Below are 27,203 nucleotides of genomic sequence, written 5' to 3' on the forward strand. Positions count from 1 at the left end.
ACCAAAACATTTTTCGAACCAAAAAGTTGAAGAAAAATTCATTTTGTTTTTTAATTCACCCACTTTGATGGTTGTTCCTCCTCCTCCTCCTCTCTCTGGACCTGATTCAAAGCCCACTGAAAGTCTCCTAGACGTCAGTGGGCTTTGGATGGGGCCCTCTTTCAGTATTCCTCAGTTTTGTCTTCTCTTCCCTCTTTCCTTTATCCCTGGGTGACCCCTTCAAACATAACGTTATAGGCTAATGTCCCAGATCTCTTTTCTCTTTTTTCATCCCAACCTCTACATTTCTGTCTATTTATTAGCAACTGAAAAGAGGTGTTTAGAACAGAAATACTTTCTCACCCTTAACTATAGCATTTGTTTCTGTACTACAAAGGCATTTTCTTCTGTTTCTGTCATCAGTGCATGTCACCTGTGTAAACAAAAACAAAAATAACGGACTGGAAATTAATGGTCTAGGCCAGGGGTCGGCAACCTTTCAGAAGTGGTGTGCCAAGTCTTCATTTATTCCCTCTAATTTAAGTTTTCGCCTGCGAGTAATACATTTTAACCTTTTTAGAAGGTCTCTTTCTCTAAGTCTGTAATACATAACTAAACTATTCTTGTATGTAAAGTAAGTAAGGTTTTTAAAAGATTTAAGAAGCTTCATTTAAAATTAAATTAAAATGCAGATCTTAGTTTAGTGTGATCCTTGCCTTTGCTTTTCCTTGCTGAGTTTTCCAACGTCTGGCAGGTATTTGGATACTTTAAGCTGCACACAGGCTTCTGAGTGATCAATTGTTAACCGGCTCCGAGAGGGACAGAGGACAGATTTCATGTATGAAAGTACCTGTTCACACAGGTATGTGGATCGAAATGCTGAAAGCATTGCAAACGCAATTTTCTTCAAACAGTTAAATTTCACTGGCAGGGACGTCCAGCAGGTCAGAATAGATGCCCCATGTTCTCTCTTGGTAGCTTCAAGTGCACTCCGCAGATCTTCAAACTTTGATGCCCACAATTCTGAGCTTTTTACTGAACGAGCTGCATTTCGAAATCTTCAGCACCTATCCACTGAAATACAGACAAATCCAAGTTGCTTTCTTTGAACTTTTCAGGTTTAATTAGAAAAGAAAGCACTGGGCCAAATCGCTGAAAATCTGTCAGAAAATTCTGATTCCAGTTCTTGCATGTACTTTCTAATCTCAATGTCAAACGCAGTGCGCTGTTCCACGTGGCGTGAGAGTGATGTAAGCAGCAAATCAGGACTTTAAAATATCCCACTACAGTGGTGCTGGAACAATTTTTAAGGTGGGGGTGCTGAGCTGTGCACCCTCTTGCCTCTGTCTGCAGCCCTCACTGCCCCAGGCTGGGGCCAGTGGGCCACAGCTGGGGGTGTCTGCAGAGCCCCGGGCCGGTGGCCAGGACCCCAGGCCAGCAGCAGAGCCCCCTGGACCGGTGGCCAGGACCCAGGCAGTGTGAGTGCCACTGAAAATCAGCTTGCGTGCTGCCTTTGGCACATGTACCATAGGTTGCCTACCCCTGTAATATTTGCTTATTTCACTTTCTTTGGAAAGTGTTTTGAGTTCCTCAGATGGGGCCTGATCAAAAACTTGCTGAAGTCAATGGAAAGATTCCCACTGCCTTCAATCAGCCCTGGATCTGACCTGTGTAAAGCACGTCTAGAGAGAAAATCTGTATTCAGTTCCCAGTGCTGCCACAGATGCCTTGTGTGACCTCAAGCAAATCGTTTACTTCCTCTGCATTTCAGTGCCCCGTAACAATCTTTCCTCCCACCCTTCATCTGTCTTGTCTCTTCAGAGTGTAAGCAGTTTGGGGCAGGGACTGCCTCTCACTACCTGCATGTACAGAACCTAGCACAAGGAGGCCCTGATCTCTTTTGGCAGCTCTAGGCACTACTGTAATAGAAAGAAATAACAATAACTTAAAGGTTTGCTGAGCCCCCTTTAGATTATTCACCAACCCCCGTCTCTTCCTCCATCATATCCTCATCTGACAGAACAAGGCTTTCCTATTTGGTCTTTGGACTGTATTTAAAAGAAGTGCAACCGGTGGAGACACGTCATTGCAAATGAGCAAAGAGATGTTTGGCACTGATTCACAACTGCAGCGATTTAGCGGCAGGTTGACCTCCACACCATTTGCTGAAAGACTCACGCCAGGCGTGCTGATTGCTGGTGCCAGAGGGCAGGTAATTTTCTGATGGGGAAGAAGGCTATGGGAAAGAGAACAGAATTCCCAGAATACCCTTCACTTTTTCTTCTTGTTATACAGAGTCGTTTATATAAAGTGGAAGCAGATTAATGGTGTTCTCTAGCTAATGTGATGACTGCCAAGAATGAAAACCAAGGTTTAGAAACAGCCAGTGTTAGAACCTGCAGGGCTGAAGGCTGGATTCAGGGGGGCTCTGGGCTGCTGACACTTCTGCATCATCACCGGAGGCTTAGGCTGGGCTCCCATGGGAGGACCTTGTGAGGCTGGGCTTGGCAGGAAGTTCTGCCCAGCAGGACCAGAGTGGCAGCCCCTCACAGCCGCCTGATTGGCTGATACCAGTATATAAACCAGGAAGCCATGAAGGGAAGCTGTCTGATCAAGAGCACAGACTGCCTGTCTGTCTCTGCTCTAGACTCTGCTTGTGATAGACCCTAGACTCTGGTTTCTGACCCTGGTTTGTCCTCAGCTTTGTTATTCAATTGCTGTCTGTAATGTGGTGCCTGTCCCCAATCTCCTGGTAACCTGCCTCCGCCTGCCTCCTGACGCCTAACTGTCAATTCACCCAAAAGGCACCTCTCAGACTCTGACCCCAGTACCTGACTCAGCCCGACTCCTGCTACGACCACTCGGTCTGACTACTCTTGTCCCTGTCAGGACAGTTTGCTCAGACTATCTGCATCCTCCTCAATCCATCCAACCCCTCCACAGATGATAGAAGGGACGGGCTGTCCTCCAACCAGTGGCTCCCTAAGGTCACCTGTCTGCAGGCGGAGAACCATGCTACACAGTGTGGACCCGAAGCACAGGCCCTGCGCGAACAAATAGAGCGGTTGCAGGCTCAGATGGCACAGGTCACTGCCGAGGCCCAGCCCCTATGCAGGCAGCTCACACGCTCACAGGGAGAAGCTGCAACACTACGTGTTCAAATAGACTGTGCCTCACCTGCACTACCCCCTGCAGTGCCACTGCCCAGCTGGATGATTGGAAATTCTGAGGTTTCCTGAACCAGTGCCGGCTGCTCTTCCTGCTCCACCCCTTAGTGTACCCCACAGACCAGACTGAGGTGGGACTAGCACTCAGCCTGCTCTCCAGCGAAGCGTTCAATTGGGCCTCCCCCGCTGTTGGAGCAGAGCAGCCTTCATGGCAATCTTCAATGACCCACACCGCATCCACTCGGCAGAGGCTGCCTTCTGGAAGCTTTGCCAGGGGCAAGAGCCAGCCACCTCCTATGCCGCACATTTCCGACGGCTCGTGGCTGATGCTGAATGGAATGAGGCAGCCTGTCATAAATATAAAGGGAAGGGTAAACCCCTTTAAAATCCCTCCTGGCCAGAGGAAAAATCCTCTCACCTGTAAAGGGTTAAGAAGCTAAAGGTAACCTCGCTGGCACAAAATGACCAATGAGGAGACAAGATACTTTCAAAAGCTGGGAGGAGGGAGAAAAACAAAGGGTCTGTGTCTGTCTGTATGCTGCTTTTGCCGGGGACAGAACAGGAATGGAGTCTTAGAACTTTTAGTAAGTAACCTAGCTAGGTATGTGTTAGATTATGATTTCTTTAAATGGCTGAGAAAAGAACTGTGCTGAATAGAATGACTATTCCTGTCTGTGTGTCTTTTTTGTAACTTAAGGTTTTGCCTAGAGGGATTCTCTATGTTTTGAATCTAATTACCCTGTAAGGTATCTACCATCCTGATTTTACAGAGGTGATTCCTTTACTTCTATTAAAAGTCTTCTTGTAAGAAAACTGAATGTTTTTTCATTGTTCTAAGATCCAAGGGTTTGGGTCTGTGGTCACCTATGCAAATTGGTGAGGATTTTTACCAAACCTTCCCCAGGAAATGGGGTGCAAGGGTTGGGAGGATTTTGGGGAGAAAGACGTGTCCAAACTATGTTTTCCCAGTAAACCCAAATAAATTTTGGTGGTGGCAGTGGAAATCCAAGGGCAAAGGGTAAAATTAATTTGTACCTTGGGGAAGTTTTAACCTAAGCTGGTAAAAGTAAGCTTAGGAGGTTTTCATGCAGGTCCCCACATCTGTACCCTAGAGTTCAGAGTGGGGAAAGAATCTTGACACAGCCCAACTTTACCCGTTCTGGTGGGGGCTCAATGTTGAGCTACAAGACGAACTAGCCCGTGTCAAAACCCCCCCCATCTAGCCATATTTATTGACCTCACCCTGTGCACTGACTCTTGTCTTCATGAACAGACGGAGGAAAGGAGAGTTGGCTCAATACCCCCATGCCCACCCTCCACATTGAGACCTGTACAAATGAGTCCTGAACCCATGCAGGTCAGGCTGGGTCACCAACGTCGGAACCCGGAGGAGAGAGCATGTCAACAACAGCTGAACCTCTGTGTTTACCGCAAGGGACCAGGACACACCACCTGCCCAGCTCAGAAGAACTCAGGAAACAGACCAGACCAGCCCCAGGACAGCCCAGATCCTAGGAACTACACTGCTGCATGCACATGAAAGAACCAGACAATGACATTGATGGAATGTCCTGCAGGAGCTGTTTTCTGCAAGGTCCCTACCTCTTACTTGGTCACCAGATGGCAAGCAAAGTGTGCACGCTCACAGCCTCCACTAACAAGCGTTCTGCATATTTTAAGGATGAACTGGCCAGTTGAATCACAACAAAACAGTACAATGTCAAACTGCAGCTGAACAGTGTCTTCTCCAGCGTAGTGTACTTGAAAAAGAATTGCATTGGAAAAAGGCCTCGTATCTCTTAATTCTACAGTGCCCTTCACATGCAGGCTTCCAACAGCTGCACTTAACTATTTTGTACCTTGGATATTTTCTGTTGTACAAATATACGCTAACGGTGAAGTGCGTGTGTAACTTTAAGCATGGGACTCGTCTCATCCCATTGAAGTCAATGGGACCACTTGTGCTTTAACATTACATATGTGCTTCAGTGCTTTGCTGGACAGAGGTATTACTATAGGTACTACTGGTTATAATAACTGAACTTCTACTATAGAAGTTTCTTCATAGTTTATTGGTGGTGGGTGAATATTTTCAAAAGGATTCAGAGACTCTGGGTGCTTCAGAAAAGCCTACGCAGAACTCTTTGGTCTAGATATTGCAGAAGAATAGGTTCTGCCATAAGATTCCCATTATTTCCTTTGGCCAGTTCAAATAATCTTTAGGAAAGGCCCCTCTCTTTGGTCTTCAGTGTTACTTCTTCAGGGGTAGGATAAGTCAAAATGGACAAAAGGAAATATTTCACCATACAACATATAATTAGCTGGTGGAACTCATTGCCACAGGATATTGAGGCTACAAACTTAGAAGGATTCAAATGTCCAAAGACATTTAGATGGAGAACAAGAATTTCCAGAGTTGTTATATGAAATACTTTAAAAGTGGTGGAAGGCTATAAGCAGTCATGTTTCAGAACTGAATTTTGTGCAGGAACAGTCTTCCACTGGGAAATCCTGATTCAACAAAATAAAAGTGTAGCAATTTTGTCAAAGTTTTCAACAGGAAATGACCAAAACTTTTCGTTTTGATACAGCCAAAATGTTTTGTTTGGACTTTATCATTTTGACTTTTATGTTATGTTATAGTATAATATAGAGGTCAAAATTTATAATTTCAGGATATTTTGTTTCATGAAAAATTCCAACATTGACTTCATCCCGGTTTGGAACTAAATGAAATTTCAAAAGCTACCTGCATAAAATATTATTCTCTCTTGGTTTGACGAAACTGGAAAGCAACTTTATTTTTTGTTTGATCATAAAAGGAAACTGCTTACACAAATAAATCATGATCATCATCTTATATGGCATCCCCATTACTGGACGTTTGCAACCATGGCAGTCCATTCTGTATGATCCTCTGCTGACATTATACAAACTTATAAAAACTTGTCTCACTCCTTCTCTCTTGACCTCTGTTCTGTATTTTCATCTCCCATTATAGTCTCCTTCTGATTTCAGTATAATTGTTTTATTACTTGGAGTTCATATCCATCAATCCCTACAGTTTACAATATGTTGAGCAATTTCAAGTGGTAGTGCTTGTCAAATGATTTTTAGAAGTCAATAAAACACAAGTATACTGTTTTCTCTCTTTCAATTGATCTTTGTGATATAAGCTTCAAGTTAACAATGGTGACTATCATGCCCTTTCCACATTTGAAGCTGTATTGTTGTTTGCTTATTTCCTTATCAATCCTTCCTTGTATTTGGTCTTGAACAACTTGCAAAAGTATCTTACAGGCATGGGATAGTAGGCTGTTTGTTTGTAATTTTGACAATCCATAGTGTTGTTCTTTTTGGAGATTTGGAAACACCATGAACTTTGTAAAGTCTTCTGGCAATTCTCCTGGCTCAAACCGATTCTTCATTACCTCTCAAAGGGCTTTTAAGCCTTTGGCCCCTATTTTTTTTAACAATTCAGCTGGTATTTCATCACATCCCAGTGCTTCTCCATTCAAAAGTCTTTTTATTGCTGCCATGATTCTTCGTCCATTATTGGTGGGCTGACTTGATTGATCTCTAGTTGAGGTTTATCAGGCCTTTTACTAATTGGTATATTCTTGTCATCGCTTGTTCTTCTTGTCTTTAGGGTCTGCCACATATTGTCCATTTTTGTCCTTAAGGGTTGCCCTTCTTCTATAATTTATGGCACTTACCTTTTGATACATCTCACTTAGTTTGTTTGCTTTATCCAGTTGCTTTCCATTTCTGATCCAGTCATTCATTCAGACTTTACTAATCTGCATTTATTCTTTATCATTTTTAATCTTCAGTATTCCTTTTTTTCTGTTGTTGATCTTTGTGCTTTTACTTTTCTTCTTTTGTCCATTACAGCAGTGACATTAGCCATGGGACTTTCTTAGCTATTAACTTCTTCCCTACATATTTATCTGCAGCTTCTTTGATAGCATCTTTCAGACATTCCCAAGTGACTTGGTCTTTGTTCGCATTAATGATCTGCATCACCTCTTCTCATGATTCAGACCTCAGACCTCCAAGGTTCCATCCTAGATAGTGTTTGGCTTTCTGTAACTTTTTCAGTTTGATATTTGGTCTCTATGATCTGATCCACAATCTGCACTTGGCATTACCTTAACCTTCCTAACACTATTTCTGTATCTATGGTTAACCGTGATAAAATCAATTTGGTTTTTATATGTCCCTCTCAGTGAGTCTCATATACACCTTGCACTTTTTGTTCAGAATAAGCACTGCTGATAATGAAGTTATGTTTCTTGCAAAATTCTATGAATCTTTCTCCTCTATCATTTGTTTCACCAATGCCAAATGGGCCAAGTGCTCCAGATATTCTGTCCTTTCTTACTTTTGCCTTCCATGATAGGTGTCATATGAAAGGGAATTTTTCTATCTGCCAGTCAATAATCAACTATTGTTACAGCAGTATTTTTTGAGTTACAAGGACACAAATGTGTGCTACTGCAATACTCCTTCTGTGTGAAACGCCTCACATATTTGCACTTTTAATGGTTAAATTTTATTTATGAATTAAGGGGAAATTTTCTAAAGTGCCTAAGGGGTTTAAGAGCACAAGTCTCACTGTAATTCAATGAGACTTGTGCTCCCAAATCTGCTAGGCACCTTTTAAAAAACCCTCCCCTTATATTAGTTACATACAAAGAACATTTTTCAATTAGCAATTAAAAAAAAACATTTTCGAGAAAAGGTCAACTTTTAGCCTGGAGTAAGGTTGCATATGCAGACTTAAAAAGCCATTGCAGTGTGCTTGTGTGTTAGGCCTAGCATTTTGTTATAGTAGAAATAAAAAGTTTTTTGGTGGGATGCACCTCCATATTAATGAAGGTCTGATACTAATCTACGGTGTAAAAAGCAATGGAAGTATAAACAAGTTTTTGTTGGCTTAGGAAAGGTGCTGAATTAAATGAAAACATCAGTTTTCCCCATCACTTTCATCTTTGTACGTAAAGTGACCTTATTAACATGTGATGGTTTTTCTGCGAAGATACTTTTGTGTCAAGTTACTAGTTCCATAAAAAGAATCAAGCACGGAGAGAGATGGAGAGCTCTTTTAACACTGAAGCTCCTGCTGATCTTCTCAGGATTGGAAATGAAAACTACACAATGCCAGAGGGCTTCCCTTTTCCTCTCCCCTTACCTCCCCCCCCCCCCCCCCCCGCAAATAAGTTTAAAAGCATTATTTATTGAACACAAGATGATACGTTAACAACAGGTGTGACCCTGAAAACAGACATGAGAAGCTCTTGACTACTGAAAATGTATTGGAAATCATTTTTTCTTACTGTTTATGGTTCTCTTCTTTAAAAAGAGAAGAAACATAAAATGAAATAAACTGTGCACACAGCCAGTCTGTGCTAAAACTTCCATTTATTTTTTTATTACCACTCCTTGCCTGCCCATTTGTATGCCTGGCCATCTGTTATGTTGTATCTTTTAGACTGTGGGCTCTTTGGGGCAGGGAGCACTGTTTCCAATGAAGGAGATTTTCAAAGGAACTGAACAGAGATAGGCACCCAGTGGAACATCAGTAGAACTTATGCCTCTAATTCCCTTTGGCGCCTCTGAAGCTTCTCCCCTATATATGCTTGTACAGAACGTAGCACAATGTGGCCCTGGACTGGTTGGCCCCTGTGCACTATTGTAATATACATGGTCAGTAATAACTAGGAAATTAAAGGAAAAATAGCTACGAAAACGGGAAGCAGCATGACACACAAAATAATGCGGCATTGTAGCGCACGTGGTGGAGGCAGCTTGCATCTGGCACAGCTTATGTTCTCTGTAGTGCACACTGAAATGGAGAGAGGCAGCTGTCCTGCTGTAGAGGCAGCTGTCATTTCATGCTCAGATGCAGCCTGCTACAGAGAGAGACACACACAGTTTGTACTCGCTTGAGCAGAATTTCCTTTCTGGATTTTGCAGCCTTATTAATCTAAACCAGAAGTCAATCTGCCTGAAAGTGGTAGGGCTTTGTGCATGGAAATATATAGCAGGACATATGCTGGTCCTCCCACCACACATCTATGCCTGCTAACGCCTATCCATAAAAATACAAATCCTTTATAGAGGCTCCCTGTGGCTGGATTTTCTGTTGACTGCAGTCATGCTTGAGCAGGCGGGAACTTCCTCTCATAGTAAACTGATGTCATTGTGCTAAAGCTACTCAGTGGAGTTCACTGAGACCCTTTTGTGCGGACAAGTAACAGCAAGTTCAGATGAGCAGCTCGGGAAGTGATGCTCAAGTTCAGCGTTGCTTCCTGAAGCAGGGTACGCATGCCCCAAAGAGGCAGTTTCAGCATGTGGGCGTCAGATGAAATCCGAAGTATACGGTGGATTTACTCCCACGTTGTTAGCTTTACAAATCTGGGTTTGGATAACTGGGTGACCCAAATGCGAAGCCAGCTGTTCCCAGGCTTCACTTTCAATTCCTTCCTCCTACTTTCTCCTTAAAAAAAAATTAGTGCAAAATCCCTTGATGCCTGTCATCATCAGATGCTTCCCAATTGCAATCGTGTTTTGCTTGATAAAATGTGAGGTGTGCTGCTCAACAGCAAACAAGTGACTAAATGCTAATTGCCTTGATTGCGTGAAAAGCATAGAGAGACTTCTTCTTACCACAGCATTGGAGTTCCATTGTCCAGTGGACAGGATGGTGGTATGGAGAGCACATGCTAGAAGGAGCATGTCAAGATGGAGTGGATACACCGTTTGATAAGTTTAAAGAAGGAGGATCTCTTAGTTTACTCACCACAAAATCCTGCTGGGGCCTGCCATCCACACAGTGCGCCTCCTTCCTAGACCAGCATGAAGTTTTTGGTTCAGCCATTGTTATTGACACGGGTCTAGTTCTGACTCAATGCCGGAAAATAATGAATACTCCACTTGATTGGCTTTCTGCTTCTGTGGTCATCTATCCTCCTCTTCATCCACTTCCCACTTTATGAACACTTTGCCTCCTGTTTGCTTTGATCCTCATCCATTGTCTTCCCACTGCCCTGTGTTTCCCTGCCTCACAGGTTATCTCACTGATGCCGCTTAAATAAAGGGCCATTTAAGCACTCAGCGTTTCCACAACAACAAAAGGTAGGCTTGCATGCTTCAGTTCACCAGGAAAGAAGGGAAGAGCCATCAATCTTGCTGGATACTGGAGAGGTCAGAGTGCTTAGTCAGCTGTCCAATCAATTATCCACTTGAACAGACTATGAGTTTTAGAAAGAGGACTATATGCTATTCTTTCTGACATCAGGGCTGTAGGTATTTACAACAGATTTAAGGGACGTGGGGAGACCAATGCAACCATGTAGAATGCACCTTGAAAGCAAAGCAAGTCTCTTTTTAATGGTCAAATGTCGGAAATATTTTGGAGGTTCAACAAACTTAAAAAAACCAAACTCCCTTAAAATCCACCACACAACATCATGCCCATTTGCTCACTACGTTTCTCAGTTTCCTTATCCATCATTCTACTGCAGGGGTCTGCAACCTTTCAGAAGTGGTGTGCCAAGTCTTCATTTATTCACTTTAATTTAAGGTTTCGTGTGCCCGTCGTACATGTTAACGTTTTTTAGAAGGTCTCTCTCCATAAGTCTATATATTACATAACTAAACTATTGTCATATGTAAAGTAAACAAGGTTTTCAAAATGTTTAAGAAGCTTCATTTAAAATTCAATTAAAATGCTGATCTTACGCCGCCGGCCCGCTCAGCCTGCTGCCAGCCTGGAGTTCCATTCACCTAGGCTGGCAGCAGGCTGAGCGGGGCCTGCGGTTGGGACCCTGGCTGGCAAGGGGCTGGCAGCCAGAACCCCAGCCTGCTGCCACTCAGCCCGCTGCTGGTCTGGGGTTCCATCCGCGGGCTCCTGCCAGCCAGGGTCCCGGCTGTTGGCCCTGCTCAGCCCACTGCTGGTCTGGGATCCCGGCCCTGTCCACACAGAGTGGGTACCTACCTTCTCCCTGGTTCTAGCCCATTCTCTTCCTCTCTCTCTGCACTGAGCTGAGGGTGGGAGTGCACAGTGCTGGGGGTGAAGGAGTGCACAGGGCTGGGGGTTGGGGTGTAGGGTCTGGCCAGGAGCTAGAATGAGGGAGGGGGCCCAGGGTTGGGGCAGGAGGTTTGGGTGTGGAGTGCTTATCTGGGCAGCTCCCATTTGGTGCAAGGGTGCAGGTGGGAATGTGTGGGGGGTGCAGGAGCTCCCGTTTGGTGCTCAGGGTGGGGGTGGGAATGTGGGGGCTGCAAGGGTCAGGGCATGGGGTGTGGGGGGCTGGGTATGTGTGAGGGGTGCTGGAGTTGTGGGGGGGCACAGGAGTTAGGGCACGGGGCTGGGGGTATGTGAGGAGGGTGCAGGAGTCAGGGCATGGGGTGTGGGGGGGGCTGGGTATGTGTGGGGGGTGCAGCTCACAGCAGGGGGCTGGAGGGGATCTGCCCCGATTCCACCCCCCCTTTCCCAAGGCCCCATCCCCACCTCTTCTCCACTTCCTCCCCGGAGCAGCGTGCTGCGGCTCCACTTCTCCCCCTCCCTCGCAAGGGCCATCAGCTGATGGGCAGCAGGGAGGGAGAGGAGGAGGGGCAGGAACCCAGCATGCCGGGGGAAGAGGCGGGGGAGGGGGAGCTCGCCTGCCCTGCAGCAGCAGCTGGCAGGACCAAGCTTCTTCATCCTGCCCCCGCTAGGGGGTGGGTGGAGAAGAGCGCGCCGGGGCGGGCAGGATTTTGAATGGCTTGCTGCTGCCTGCCGGGGTCCCGGCCTGGGTTCGGCAGCGGGCTGAGCGGGGCCCGCGGCTGGGACCCGGCAGGCAGCAGCGGGCCATTAAAAATCGGCTTGCGTGCCGTCTTTGGCACGTGTGCCATAGGTTGCCGACCCCTTGTATAGGCTAATGTCCCAGACCTCTTTTCTCTTTTTTCACCCCAACCTCTACATTTCTGTCTATTTATTAGCAACTGAAGAGAGGTGTTTAGAACAGAAATACTTTCTCACCCTTAACTATAGCATTTACTTCTGTACTACAAAGGCATTTTCTTCTGTTTCTGTCATCAGTGCATGTCACGTGTGTAAACAACAACAAAAATAACGGACTGGAAATTAATAGTATTTGTTTCATCCAGTCATTTATATTGGATTGATCTCACACAACAGGGATTCGTTTTAGAACAACGGTCTAGATAGGAAGTTATTATGCAGAGGTTTCTTTAAACACATTTGGTGCCTCTGTTCCCCATTTGTAAAATAAGGTGATTGTTTTCTCTTTTACCTGGCCTGTCTCTGTAAACCTTTATTCTGCAGAGATATACGTGCTTAATATGCTGTGGGTGGGTGAAGTCAATGGCATTACGCACTGTGCATAAAGTCATACGTGTGTCTGTCATTCCAGGATTGGGGCCTGGGGCAAGGGGCTGTCTCCTAGTCTGTATAAATACGATGTATGCTGGAATGGAGCCCTGCTTTCAGTTGGGACTGCTAGGCGCTCCTGCCAAATTAATAATTGATGATTTTTCAGTACTCTGTGAATCCTCCGGTACCAGTGGTTTATTGATACATGAACCACACTGTAGAAAACTATAGCAGGGCATTGAAACCGTGAGCTGCTGGGGTAGAGACCATCTTTCTCGAATGTCTGGAAAACACCTACCGCATTGTGGGCTCTGCTGGACAATAATAACAATGCTATAATGAGCCGTTATAGCATGTAATGCAATATCTGTCTCAATGTTCCGATGGTTTCTGATTATTGAACCTAGAGAATATCACTTCTCCCTCTGCAGAAAAGCTCCCCATCTAGAAAAGTGAGGGGGGTTCACCTGCATATACTGGTAGTTTAACATGCAGGATCTGTGTAGAAGCCACACCAAAGAATAGATAGAGCTGCTGCTTGTGGGCAAACGTTGTCAACTTAGTGGGAGTGCTGTCTGGCTTTCCTAAGGGCTGGTGGTGTCGACGCCCTCCCACAAACACAGCTCCCCTGCGGCTCTTGCTTTGTCACACACACCCTGGAAGGGGTGGAGAGCAGCTGGAAATGTGGTGATTCACCTGACACTGATCAGGTTTGTTCCCTTTTCTGCACATAGCATGAGCTCTCTTCTCCTGGCAGTAGTAAGAGCGACAGTGATCCTCTGGCTGCAGATTTTGCTTTGAATGCAGAACTGAAATACGTCTTTACATCACCGAGACCGTTCAAGAACTGAGGGTCGCACGCACCTTCTGTCTTGTTCCTTTGCTTTTCCAAACCTCTCGTCTCAAAAGGGAGTTGTAGTACTTTTTGGATAATGCTTTTGGAGAAGTGTCTAGGATTTCTTTACTCCAGCTTCTGTCTGTGGACATATGCGTTCATGTCCTTGATTAAAGGTAGGTTTCTTTTTATCTTGTCTCTGAGAAATTTATTTAGCCCTTTCCTGCTCCTATTTTCCTGGATTCAACTTGATTGAAAGTTTTAACCAATTGTTTAACTTAAAATAACCTTGTTGTGTAAAAGTCCAGTATACTAAATGTGATTGTTTATCAAACCAAATTTTAAGAATGTTTTTTCTTAAAAGATTTCATTCTCGTTTGATTCAATGAGAAAATACCTCTAGAGTATCATGGAAAATAGGAGATAAAGTGATTTAGTGTTAAGCCACTGCTTAGCTAACAAGGGCTAAAGATGTAGGGTTCTTTGCATGTTTTGTATTAAAATTTATGAAAGTTAGAGGTTTCTCACTAAATATTCATTTAGCTTCAGTTGTGTGATACATTTTTCAAAAGCACTCGTATGACTTTAGACCAGATGCCATCACTGAGTTTCAAAAGGACGGGTGCTCCCAAGTGACTTGGAAACTTTGGAAAATCCCACCCTTCATAGTTACCAGGACTCCATTATTGTGAATTACTGTATTGCTTTATATGGTACAAATAAAATGGGTTTTAACATTGAGACAAATATGAAAATAAATGAAACCACTGGAACTGGGGAAGCTCAGAACACCTACCTGCTGAACAACATCTTGTTTCAAAATGTTACTTTAGCTTATAGATCTAGGGCCAGGGCCATTACAAAGCCAATAGATATTGTACTTTATCCAGAATATTTCAATCATGCTCTTCTTGATCTCATTCATACCTCGCTCCTCTTTAATCTCTGTCACTCTGGCTGGCAGGTGTCGCTTTTGCTCACTCTTCCTTACAGGCAAATGAAATAGTGTGGGGAAACACTGAGTTTTGTCCCAAGAGTCTTTGAGGAGCAGCTCATTCTCCCACTTGCAAACTACATAGAGCATGGTTTCACGGAACACTGACCAAAGAGACAGGAGAGCTGAAAAAGAGATTGCGTTTCGTTTGCAGTAGGTGCAAAAAATATGTAAACATAAAGAATATATAATCATTGATTTGAACCATCTTTTCGAGAATTTTCAGATTAGACATAACAAAATATAAGGTCATAGGTGGAATGTTAAAAATGTCTGTCCATAAATGGAAGAAAAAATCCTACTTACCAACATTTCAGATTCTAATATTGGTATAAAAATATAGCAACAGTGGGCCTACAAATGATACGTCTCCTTTTGACAATGTCATGCTGCATAGCTCAGTTTGAGCCATACCTGGAGTCTGCAGTCAGCAAAGATCTCATTGAAAGTAAGACGCAAATGTTTAGATGAGGCTATTTAAGAGTAGGGAACAGTTTGCCAATGAATGAGGTAAATTCTCCATCAGTGGCAATCTTGAAATCAAGTGTGGGAGTCTTTCATTTAGATGTGCTTCAGTTCAACAGTGAGTCAGTGGGCTTGCTGCAGGGCTAGTGGGTGAAATTCTGGCCTTAATGGATGTAATCTATTGGCTGGATAATAGATACCCCCTTGAAATAAATCTACAAGAGTATGAGATCTTCTTAGGATCTGAGCAATGGAATGCCTTGCAGTGGGCTGCTTTAGGATAGACGTGCGTATAATATTTGTCCTTGTTCACCTCATTTACATGTCTGGCTATGGTGTGACCTGTTGAAGATGGAAGTATTACCTACTCCTAAGATGGAACATTTACATTGATTTAAAGAACAGTTCCCGGTATTTTAAGGATCTGTTCAGTGCTGATGGGAGCCCTAGTGTAGACAAGGCTCTAGTGACCTGTTTTTACCACCATGTTATTTAAACCTGCTGGCAGTAAGTACAGTCGAATCAGGGGTAAAACTGCAGGTCCAACTGCAGGAGCCTGAGCTGAACTATCTATATGGTTTAGGTACTTGTATGTTCCCTGTTTCCATAGTAATGGGGTCTCATGCTCTGTAACCTTTTTATCCTCACAACACCCCTGTGAGGAAGGGCAGGGCTATTATATCCACTTCACAGATGGGAAACTGAGGCACAGACAGGCTAAACACCTTGGCCCAGGTCACACAGGAAGTCTGAAGCACAGCCCGCACCCATTTAGCACCCTAACCGCTGGACTATTCTTTCTCTCCAGGGCTAGGGCTCCAGTGGGTGCTAACGTTGGTGTAGAAGAACTGGTGATAACAGTAATGAGAATTCCTTTTGTAAATATCCCATGTGTAGACAAGACTTTAGAGAAAAGGACCGAGATTGTCTCTCTACCTGCTACCAGTGGGGTGCATCACCAGTTTCCAAAAAGACTCGAAGCTCTTGGACTTTACTGTCTTAGTCACGGCTCCTAGACACTCACACACCAGCAGTAGCTCTTGGTGCCTGTTATAGTTCTGACCTTTCCTCCTTGTATCAGTTACCCACACTGTCTGGCTCAAGGCAGACACCCCTAACTGTGTGAAATTAGATTTCACCAACCCACTAACAAATGTGAACTCCCAAAGTACTACAATAGTCTTATAATGGGTCACAGACTGTCCTCTTAGACTGGAGTGTCTATCTTGCCACCCAGACCAGCTGGACTATGTGATAAATGGTCACAAAATATTCAAGTTGCTTCCAGTCCCAAGAGACGGGACCCTTACCTCACATCAATTGGTTCCTTAAATCTCACACCAAAGACAATGCCTGTGTTCAATCCTGCAATAAATTATCTAAAGGTTTATTAGTTAGGGAAAAGAATGAGTTATGTAAAGCAGGCAACAGATACACCAGTGACTTCAGTGTATGGTTTCAAAAGGTGATCGAGAGTTGTAATAAACCCTGATGTGAGGAATTCAGGCATATGTGTCTCTTCCTGGAGAGAGATAGCAATGCAATCAGCAAAGTCTCTGTCCTTTGATGCTACACAATACGTCATTTGCCTTCAATAGGCCATCTTGGGTGCTAGACAAGCACTTTACCTTAATCAATGCTGCTTTTCCTATTTGGTGAGTTACACAATTACAGAGGCTTACAATGCAAATGCTCCCTATAACTTTATACCATGGGCTATAGAGGTTATAGGTGAGATTAATACAGGCAGCATCCTACAAGCACTTTATAAAGTCTAGACACATTCTTATCAACTGAACCTCTAGTACCTATTTTGATAATGCTGACGCGCAGGGAGCCAGACTGGTTCCCAGCTATGCATTTGTCAGCATTCAGTGAGGCCTGGGGCCTTGGCATGGGCTGGCACCTGGTCTGCCAGTGTCACACAGGCCTTTGGCACTTCTGGGCTAGGCTGCTGCCATACCCTCTACCTGGGGCCACTCTGCAGTCTTCTTCCACACTGTCCCCCTCCTGTGGGGCCTTTGTGAGCACAGAACTTCAGCACTCAGGCCTGCGCTGGCTCCCCAGCCCCACCCTTCATTTCCAAAGCAATTCAGACGTTGGTGTTACTCTTTTTAGTTCATGTCGGTAGTGTGGTGGTGCGCAGAGGCACCAGTCCTACGTGCAGAACAGCCACTGAGGCTGCAAGTCCCCTCTCTGGCTGAGCAGCACTCAGTGCAGATTGCGGGGCAGGGAAAGCAAAGGTTCTTTTAAGCCCACTTTGTGGTTTTCCAGTTCTTAAACCATCCAGGTGCTGGACCAGTCTCCAGTGTAAACTAGAGAAGCCTAAAGGCTGATCCGATCTACATCAGTTGTCAGCAACTCCCAGGGGCCATTACAGCTGACAGGGATCAGCCAGATGCAGGAATATCTTAGCTATGCCTCCTTGTACCTGGCCACATGCAGTCCTGCGTACCATTGGCCAGGAGGAGGGCCTTGCTGTAGGAAGCGCTACACCGGTTCTGTCCCACTGGAGGATCCTCTAGGCAGAGGTCACTCCTGTAGGACAGTTGCACAGAGAGTCATCCGGTGCCAACTTACAATGGATTTAGGGCTACTTGGCTCCACCGAAGAGATGCATCCCAACTGCACTGGAGACTTAGGCCCAGGGACTGCACCTCCCAAAGAGCTTAGGGTCAGAAAGGATGGGCCAGGCAAACAGCAAAGCAGAACGGCCAAAGTACGTCTTGTGAATTGCCTTTTAAAAAAATCAAATTGCACCAAACTATCGGCTGCCTCCCTCTTCCCTGTTGTCCAGCTGGCCCAGCCAGCCTGGGAACCTGGGGTGGGGGCAAGGCTGGACAGAGTTAGGTGCTGGTATAGCCTCGCGCGTCCCCCTGCACACACACACTCTTTCTCTCTTCCCCGCCTCATCCCCCAGCTGGTGTGGCTCCTGGGAATGGATGGTTTCCTATCTGAGTGTGCTGGGGATGGAGTCAGAGGGTTGGCTGCCCCCTCCCCCTTGCAATGCCCTGAATAGTCTGACCCACCGTGCCATTCCAGCCGCAGCTGCTGAGAACAATTCCAGAGTGCTTGCTGTCAGTTCTGGCCAGTTACACATCTACATGCTTGCCCTGCATCAATCTGGTATCTGAGCCCACTCCTACTGCCAGGCTTTGAGGTACCATGGTTATATGTGACAGGCAGAAAGCATGAAGATAGCTGCAGGAGAACCAGAATCGAGGTTGGGACAGCCAGCACTGCTGCTGGACTAGAGGGACTGATGTGATAAGAGAAGAGGGCAGTGCGATGGGTGGGACAGAGCTCTGAAATGCCTTGACTGTGAGAACTAGAAGCTTGAGCTTGATGAGGGGACAGAGAGGACAGCCAGTGCAGAGATTCACAGAGGTGGCAGTAGGCTCAGTCATATTTTTACAGCCCATTTGAAGAGCGTCGTGGGAGCAGCTGCTGGCTAGACCTTTCCTGAATGGGGCTCCAGGGAAGCCTTGCAGCCAAGGAGACACAGGGTCTCCAGAGCCAAAGAGCCTGATGTTCCCTGGAGCTGGGCACGGAACCACTCCCAATCCAGGCCTAAGAAAGGGAGTGTCCAGGGTGATATAGTTTGCTATGTGCCATGTTGTAGTAGCTAGTCCCAGGATATTAGCAGTTGGCTCCTAAAGCGGACGTGTGTTAAAGAGCCCTTTACATGCCTAACTGCCTGCTGTGGTAACTGCTTGCCTTTGGCTGGAGATCCAAGGGGTACACTGAGTGTGCTCATTTTCATCTCCACAGACCTAAATCCAAACCCTGCTAACCAGGAGTTTGGTGTCCACTGAATTATTTACTGTTTCACTTATTTTTTGCAAAGGCATACAATGTATTTTGGGCAAGGAGTGCTCCTAATGTAACAGTTTAATAGCATTTAAAAAACGCATCACAAGGTCGATTCAGCTGGATGCCCGGCCAGGGCAGGCTGGCTAGAACAGGAGGGGAGGAGGTGTGGTTTATTTCTCTTTGTAGTTATCAGTGCTCTAAGAATTGCAATAGATCCATGGCTGTTGATGTCCCAGGTGATGTGAAATCCAGCCTTGCCAGCTTGGATTTGCTAAGTGTGAGGAGCAAGCTCTGACACTTTATGAAACATATTATGTTTGGGTATTACATTATAGGAATCACTTGAAAGACCCATTCACCCAAGGAGGATGCTTTCCTAGGCAAGTTATGTGAATCCCTGCACAATCTAAACTTTCATTTTAAAACTAAAATTAAGTCTTGTTGTAAAGATACTCTTTCAAATGTGACCTGAGTGTAACTGATGCAGTGCTGCCTTCCTGAGTCTGCAGGCACACAGTGCCTCAGGTGCAGTTTACAGCATCTCCAAGCTGTAGCAGAGTGAAAACTGACCAGAGTCTGTCAATTTTCACTGCTGCTGGTGAGAACCCTGTGGGCAAAAGTAAAATAGACAAATCATTTTAGCTTCACTTTGCAGCTGCTGCTTTGGAAAGCTGTGAACATCACCAAAGGCAGGTGCTAGTGTTATTCACTAGGAAGGGGGGCTTAAAAATGAAGACTAGAGGACAGAAATATTTCCTGCCCAGTTTTTCAGACTAACTGGTATCAGTAAATGTCTTGAACTTGAACTGCTTATCAATACAGAATCTCTGAACCTTTTGGGATTTGTTCATTGCTTGTTGAGTCACTGTAAAGACTTGCATGCTTTGAGATGCCAGAAGAAAGGGACTATATACTGTAAGTGCATATTGTGACGTTTAATGCATATTCTTCATAGAAATATGCTTATGTATATAGCATAACTGCGATATATTTTATGCAAAATTGGTCTTTTAAGGTATCATTGGAAACGTTATAAGTTACTGAATGTAATTATCCAATTTGTAGGCATGTATCATTTCTGTATATAAAGTTAGGAATATGGACTATGTAAGTAATAATTACAACTTGGTGTGTACTTGGGAAACACCCTCCCAGACAACAGGCTATCAGCCTTTGTGGGCTGTTAGGAAGAAACAACAAGACTGTGAAGATACTAATCTCTCTCCTTCCTGAGAGTCATCCTGGGATGTAGCTGTGACACTACTAGGTAGGTGGTCCTGTCACCTGGTACTAAACACTATCTTGGACTTCTAGTAATTTTCCACTAACAGGAGTGGGAGGTCAAGTTTGGGGAAACAAAAGATTCCTGCCTTATGTAAATTGTATTTAAGGCTGGGGAGGAAGGCAAACAGCACTCTCCTCCATTGCCTGCCGAAGAAGAAAGACTGCTCAAAATACCTGAATAGACAAAGGAACTAACCTGAGGGAAAAGGCAGTGGTGAGTCCAGAATAAGACAGGAGTCTAGTCTGTAAAGAGAAATACCTGGAAGTCTAAGCTATGGAAACTCTGCAACTTGCCTAAAAGAACATTTAGGGTAAGAAATCAGGGGGTAGCCATGTTAGTCTGTATCCACAAAAACAACAAGGAGTCTGGTGGCACCTTAAAGACTAAAAGAATTTTTTAGTCTTTAAGGTGCCACCAGACTCCTTGTTGTTTTCTTGAAACTAGTCTCTTTAAGATCTTAAGCTTAGTTTGCGTGTTTTGTTTTATTTGCTCAGTAATCTGCTTTGTTCTGTTTGCTATCCCTTATAATCACTTAAAATCTGCCTTTTATAGTTAATAAAGTTGTTTTGTTTATTATAAAACCCAGTTTGTGCAATTTCTAACTGGGGGGGAAGAAGTTGTGCACGTCTCTCTTCACTTTGAGGAGGGAGCAAATTCTTATGAGCTTGCGCTGTGCAGATCTTTCTATGTAGCGTAAGACAGTATACCTTTGGGTCTGCACTCCAAGGGAGGTGGTCACCTGAGTGCTGGATCAAGTCCCTTAAGCTGAGTCTTCCCATAGCTGATCTCAGTATCTGTGTCTTTCTGCAGCTGGGTGTGGCCCTGCCTGTGCATGTGCTAAAGGAGGTTTAAGAGCGGGGAGTGGGGCCACAGAGAAGGGGCGGGGCAGGGGTGTTCAGATTTGTGCAATTAGAAAGTTGGCAACGCTAGATGGAACAGTTTTTCTGTTGGAAGAAGCAGTTTCATCAAAATCAAAAAATTTCATAGGCACACTTTTTGCTGTAAGATTTTGACAAAATTTTCAACCGGGAAAAAAGTCAAAACAGTTTATTTTGAGTTTCTTGGTTTCAGTAATGTTGAAACATTTCATTTTGTCTATCTTTTCAATTCCTTTTTGTTTTGACTTCATATTAAAATAGTTTAATATAAAATAAATGTAATCTATAATGTTTTGCCCTTATCAAAATGAAATGTTTCAGTAGTTCCAAACTGAAATATTTTGATAGTTCTGAACTGAAATTTTGGAGGGATTTTCATGTTACAGGAAATTATGAAAATACAGCTTTTTGTTCCAATTCAGAATGAAAAAAAAAACATTCAAAACTTTAGACTTTCTCACTGAATGGAAATTCCATTCTCCGACCAGCTCTAATAATAATCCTAATAGCACCAAACATCCAATATTGATTTAAAGACTTCAAGTGATGGTGTGACAGAATGCACCCCTGCATTCACACCCTACACACTATTGTAATAATCATTGTACAAGTATACCTCATAAGGTAGCATTTGAAAACTCATAACTTGCTGATCAGTATCATCCTGGTAAAATATGAGTGGCAACATTATATGTGAGGTTGTAAGATTCCACTGTGTGCTGTTATTAACACATGTTCCAAACTGAGGTTTGGCAAACAAGTCTGTTCTAAACAAAGGAATGTGTGCTCTGCTTAATTTGCATTTAAGCAGTAAACAGTCATCAGGCAGGAAGGGAAACAAAGGAAGCTCAAACAGGTGAGGAAAAAAGCAGCAGGGAACATCCTTCCACATAGACTCTCTCTCCTAGTGCCCAGCTGGAAATGTTTTTCAAGAGAGGGTCTGTAACTATACAAAGGAGGAACAAACACCCTATAGGGCCCCTTTCTCTCTTCCTGCCCTTCATGGCACCTGAAGTGACAAAGGAAGCCTTGGTTGGACTCTGAGAGAAGGAGTCCTGACCTAAGAAGTTTGTTCAGTAAGACTGCTGAAAGCATGTGGTGAGAAAACTTTGCTTTGAATTTAATATAGTTTGTTACGTTAGGCATCAGTAAGCATTTTATCTTTATTTTTCTTGTAACCATTTCTGATTTTTATGCCTCATTACTTGTACTCACTTAAAATCTCTCTTTGTAGATAATAAATGTGTTTTATTGGTTTATCTAGTCTAGTGTGTTTAAACTAAAGTGTCTTGGAAACTCCTTTTGAGATGGCAAATTGTGTGCATATTATTCTTTTAAAGAAATAACAGACCTTAAATAACTTGTATTGTCCAGGAGAGGGCTGGGGGTGTGTTGGGGGTCACCTTGCAATATAACCCAGGCTGGTGAGAGCCAAGTGTGGCTGGCAGGCTGCAGTTACACACAGACACTCAGGGTGTGGCTTGCATGCTGGAAGGCTGTTTCTGAGCGACCCATGTGGGAGCTACTTCAGCAAGGCATTGTAAGGCACCCAAGGTTGCAGGCCAGAGGTGACACAGCTGCTCATTAGTCTAGATTGTACCCTGGTTTGTCACAATTGGTTAATCCACCACATCCCTAGGCAAGTTGTTCCAATGGTTATTTACACTGTCTGCTAATAGGTTGCATCTTACTTCTATTCAGAATTTGTCTAGCTTCGGCATCTGACCAGTGGACCTTGCTATGCCTTTATCTGCTAGCTTACTAAGCCATCTTCTATCAAAACTGAGCATTCAAGTGTTAGTGCACCAAAAGTCTGCATTAACAAGTGGAGGCTGGGTTGAGGACCCAGTGAAAATCAGGCCTGAAATTTTCTCTTTCCTTTTTCCTGCCTCTTCAGCAACTGCTTTCTGTTAATTTTTGTCAATACAGGTTGCTCGGCATGTGAACCAGAAGAACGGTTATTTCAAAAACTTTTCTCCCATTACAACCACTTCATCAGACCGGTGGAAAATGTATCTGATCCTGTGACAGTACATTTTGAAGTGGCAATTACACAGCTTGCAAATGTGGTAAGATTAATTACAGAATGCTTAATAGATACATGGGTGCTGATTTTATAAGTTTAAAAGCACAATTGCAGGCACATAATTTACACACACAATTGCATGTGCAATCAGAGTGGTTGCACATTGAAATAGCCATTTACACGTCTCCTGTGTGTGCAGACCTTGCCATTTTCTTTGCACGTTGCATAGACACAGTTCTGTAATCTTCAAGGCTCAGATGATTAGAAGTTTCTTGAGTTAATGGCCCAAGATGTACAAGTGCAGAATCTGATTAAACTGTACACTTTTGTGGATGGTTTAAAGGTAACTTTTCTGGGTTTCAGGGATTTTTCTGTTTTCTTTTTCTCTCTCACAAACACTCACTGACACATAAGTGGGGCTATATTTTTGGATATTGAAAAATCATAAGCCAGCCTCTTGGATTTTATCAACTAAGGGGCAGATTTTCCAAGGTATTTAGGTGCCTAAAGATATACATGGGCACCTGTGGGGTTTTCAAAAGTGCCTAGGCACCTGCCTCCCAATGGGCCTAGGTGTATTTGAAAATCCTCTTAGGCACCTAGCTGCATCTTTAGGTACCCAAATACCTTTAAAGTCTGGCCTCAAATGCTTAACTTTTATTACCCACCCAAAGTAAGGCCTGGTCTACACCTAAAACTTAGGTCAATGAAAAATGTTACACCCGGAGTGCTGTAGTTAGGTCGACCAGTGTAGACACAGCTAGGTCTATGGAAGAATTCTTCTGTCATCCTACTTACTGCCTCTTGGAGAGGTGAATTAACTACACCGATGGGAAAAATCCCTTCTGTCAATGCAAGAAGCAACTATGCTATTCTCCTACCTGGCATAGCGGCAGCTCCGTAGTTGTGCCACGGTAGCAGCTGTAGTGTAGAAAGGGCCTAAGTGTCTCATAGATAGGCTGCTATTTGCAATTAACGCATGTTCCCAAGCCTCTGCAATCTCTCTCTCTAGGGCCCCAATCCAGCACCCATTAAATTCAGTACTAGAGTGAGTACATTTACGTTAGAGATTTTCATTGGCATGACTGCATCGATGTAGTTACACTGGTGCAGTTTTCCTTAAAGCTGACAATGCATTGCATTGTATATTGTATTGTTTAGACGCAGTACATTAAACCTTCAGTCCAGCAAAACACTTAGACACCTGTGTAACTTTGTGTCTGAGTAGTCCCGCTGACTACAATGGGACTACTTGTGTGCTTAAAGTTAGGCATGTACTTCAGTACTTTGCTGGATCAAGACCTATATGTGTTTTGGTTTCTGTCTGTGTTGGGCTAACCTGTAACTGTCTCAGGATGCTGTAATTGATTTGTGGGATTGAAAAGTGTACATCTATTTATTTATCTCTAGGATGAAGTCAATCAGATTATGGAAACCAACCTGTGGCTGCGACACGTAAGTGTCAGAATTGTGCATCAGTATGTGTTTTGCACCAACCCTGGGCTTTGAATGTGTGTGTTGGCATGAATTCGATCTAAACAATAAACATCTCTTTTGTAATGGTGTCTTCAGAGGTACACGCTAGGTCTACGCTGGAAACGTTGCAGCAGCAACACTGCCACTGCATTGCTGGCGGAATTCGTTTGTCAACCTAGCAATGTTTACCCTGAGGCTTAGGTCATCTTAATTACATTGCATGGAGCATGACATTTTAACTACCTAACTTTGTAGTGTAGACCAGCCCACAGATCAAGAGAACTCTGTCTAACCAAGGGCACATTTGAAATGTTTTATAACTTAAGTACCATAATATTTGAAATTATGTAAAGGGTTCTCCCACATTTCTATTGTGTATTGTTCTCCACCAAGTGTGTTACCGTGCATTTCATCTCCTACATTTCATGTCATTGGGCTTGGCCTATGCACAGTAGGGACAATTTAATATGCAGGTCTGCATACAGGGAGGAATAATTTCCTAAGAGCAATTTAAATGCCTGATTAATCTGGAAGCCAATAATTTTGGGTGCTTCACAGAGCAATCGTATTTTCTCAGATTTTCCAAACATTCAGGGAGATATTAGCTTGTGCTCCCAATTGTGCAGACAGGTAAACTGTGATGTTGCTCAACAGCATACCCATTCCTTCCTGCGTAAACCCTCACTTGCACTGCCTGCGTAGCTTCCTGCAGCCTCTTTGCCCTTCATTCCAACAAAAAGAACTGTGGCCACCAAAGAGAGATATTTGTTCCACTGAAAGAAGTCAGGAGGTAACGTTTACTTGTATGCTTTCCTAGCAGGGTAGAAACATCGTTTATCTCTCCTCTGTGTGTGTGTCTGTCTGTACAGAGGGACTGTGATTTTTCAAAAGAGAAGTTAAGGTGCCCAACTCCCACTGAAATTCAGTGGGGTTTGGGTGCCTAACTCCTTTAGGCTGCTTTGAAAAGCTCAGCCATTCCGTTTAATGGCACTCTTTGTGTGGCCCAGCAAAGGCGCTCTCCTGTGCTAGGTAGGACTAAAGGATTGGCCGTGAGCCCCACAGGAAGGGGGTGTGCTCCAGTGAAAGGGCACTAGTCTGGGACTCGGAAGACCTGGGTTCTGTTCTTGGCTCAGCCATTGACTTGCTGGGTGACCTTGGATAAATTACTTCCCCTCTCTGTGCCTTTGTTTCCCCTTCCTTGCTTTGTCTGCCTTGTCCATATAGACTGTAAATCCTCCAAGACAGGGACTGTCCTGTATGTGTATGTACAACCCTGACCTTGGTTGGGCTTCTAGGCAGTACTGTAATCATAAGGACAGCAGGCCCCATGTCTCCTGCCTGCATGGGAGAAGGATCTCCACACAAGATTTGCATAGGTCAACGTGGCTGGTGGCTATGGAGCAACGGCAAGCCAGAAGACAGGCCACAGCAATGATCCACAGGAGTTAGAGCCATAACCCTATGCAAGTGAGGATGGCGTAAACATCAGCAGTACTCTTGTATACTGTACACACGACTATTGAGTTAATTAACTTAAGAGGCTGCATTGCATCCCAAAGCTCTCAAAGTGCTGGGCCTTAGCTTCCTAGGGGTGCACTGCACCTTTTCCAGGCAAATCTTTAAGCACAAGTTGAAAACACTAGGCTTAAAATAATTATTTTTCCTTCCTTTAGATTTGGAATGACTATAAATTGCGATGGGATCCAATGGAATATGGTGGAATTGAATTTGTCCGGGTGCCAGCAGATAAAATTTGGAAACCTGATATCGTCTTGTATAACAAGTATAATGCTTTTTACGTTTGCCATTTTTCAAAGGTCACCGTTTTATATAAGGTGCTGTTTCACTTCCTTGTTCGTATTGTTTACACTTGTGTCGTTTGTATTTCTAGTGCTGTTGGGGATTTTCAAGTAGAAAGCAAGACCAAAGCTCTTCTTAAATATGATGGGGTGATCACTTGGACTCCACCTGCTATTTTTAAAAGCTCCTGTCCTATGGATATCACATTTTTCCCCTTTGATCACCAGAATTGTTCACTGAAGTTTGGCTCCTGGACATATGACAAAGCCAAAATTGACCTCCTGATTATTGGATCCAAAGTGGATATGAATGACCTTTGGGAAAACAGTGAATGGGAAATAGTTGATGCTTCTGGCTATAAACACGATATAAAATATAATTGTTGTGAAGAGATCTATACAGATATAACATACTCCTTTTATATCCGAAGGCTACCCATGTTTTACACCATTAATCTGATCATTCCCTGTCTCTTCATTTCATTCCTAACTCTGTTAGTCTTTTACCTTCCCTCTGACTGTGGGGAGAAGGTGACCCTCTGCATCTCAGTGCTACTTTCTCTGACTGTATTTTTGTTGGTGATCACAGAGACAATCCCATCAACCTCTCTGGTAATTCCACTGGTTGGTGAATACCTGCTCTTCACCATGATATTTGTGACCCTATCAATTGTCATCACAGTGTTTGTGCTGAACATCCATTACAGGACTCCAACCACACACACCATGCCCAAATGGGTAAAAAGCGTCTTTCTCAAGCTCCTGCCTAAAGTCCTGATGATGACAAGACCTCTAGACCCACAGAAGGAAGCCAGCTCTAAAAAGAGTAAAAAAGGGCTTGCCACTAAATCTGGCAAAATGAAGCAATATGGAGACGTTAAATTATACAAGGAGCGGAGATGCTGCCACTGTGACAAGGTGAACGAACTTGCTACCGGCAAAAGAAGATTGAGCCCTCAGCCCATGGAATGGGGGATGGAGCACGTCGAGTACTCCGCTGAAGTCAGCGAGGTAATCAGCAGTGTTCAGTTCATCGCTGAAAATATGAGGAGCCAAAACGAAACTAAAGAGGTAAGAGGGTTATTCGCACTGCCTGGGCTGCATTGT

At 44.0% G+C, this 27,203-nt stretch overlaps 1 protein-coding gene across 1 annotated transcript in view; it reads left to right on the plus strand.

The window, feature by feature from the left end:
- The window catches only part of CHRNA6 (cholinergic receptor nicotinic alpha 6 subunit), a 96,116-nt gene that overhangs the window by 57,073 nt on the left and 11,840 nt on the right, over positions 1-27,203 (plus strand). The window contains exons 2-5 of the mRNA XM_043546416.1: positions 22,725-22,864; positions 24,232-24,276; positions 25,971-26,080; positions 26,189-27,167. Coding sequence (XP_043402351.1) covers positions 24,250-24,276; positions 25,971-26,080; positions 26,189-27,167 — 1,116 coding nt within the window. The 5' untranslated portion in view covers positions 22,725-22,864; positions 24,232-24,249. The remainder of the gene's footprint in view (positions 1-22,724; positions 22,865-24,231; positions 24,277-25,970; positions 26,081-26,188; positions 27,168-27,203) is intronic.

This window comes from Chelonia mydas, chromosome 5, assembly GCF_015237465.2.
Source record: "Chelonia mydas isolate rCheMyd1 chromosome 5, rCheMyd1.pri.v2, whole genome shotgun sequence".
Taxonomy (NCBI): domain Eukaryota; kingdom Metazoa; phylum Chordata; order Testudines; family Cheloniidae; genus Chelonia; species Chelonia mydas.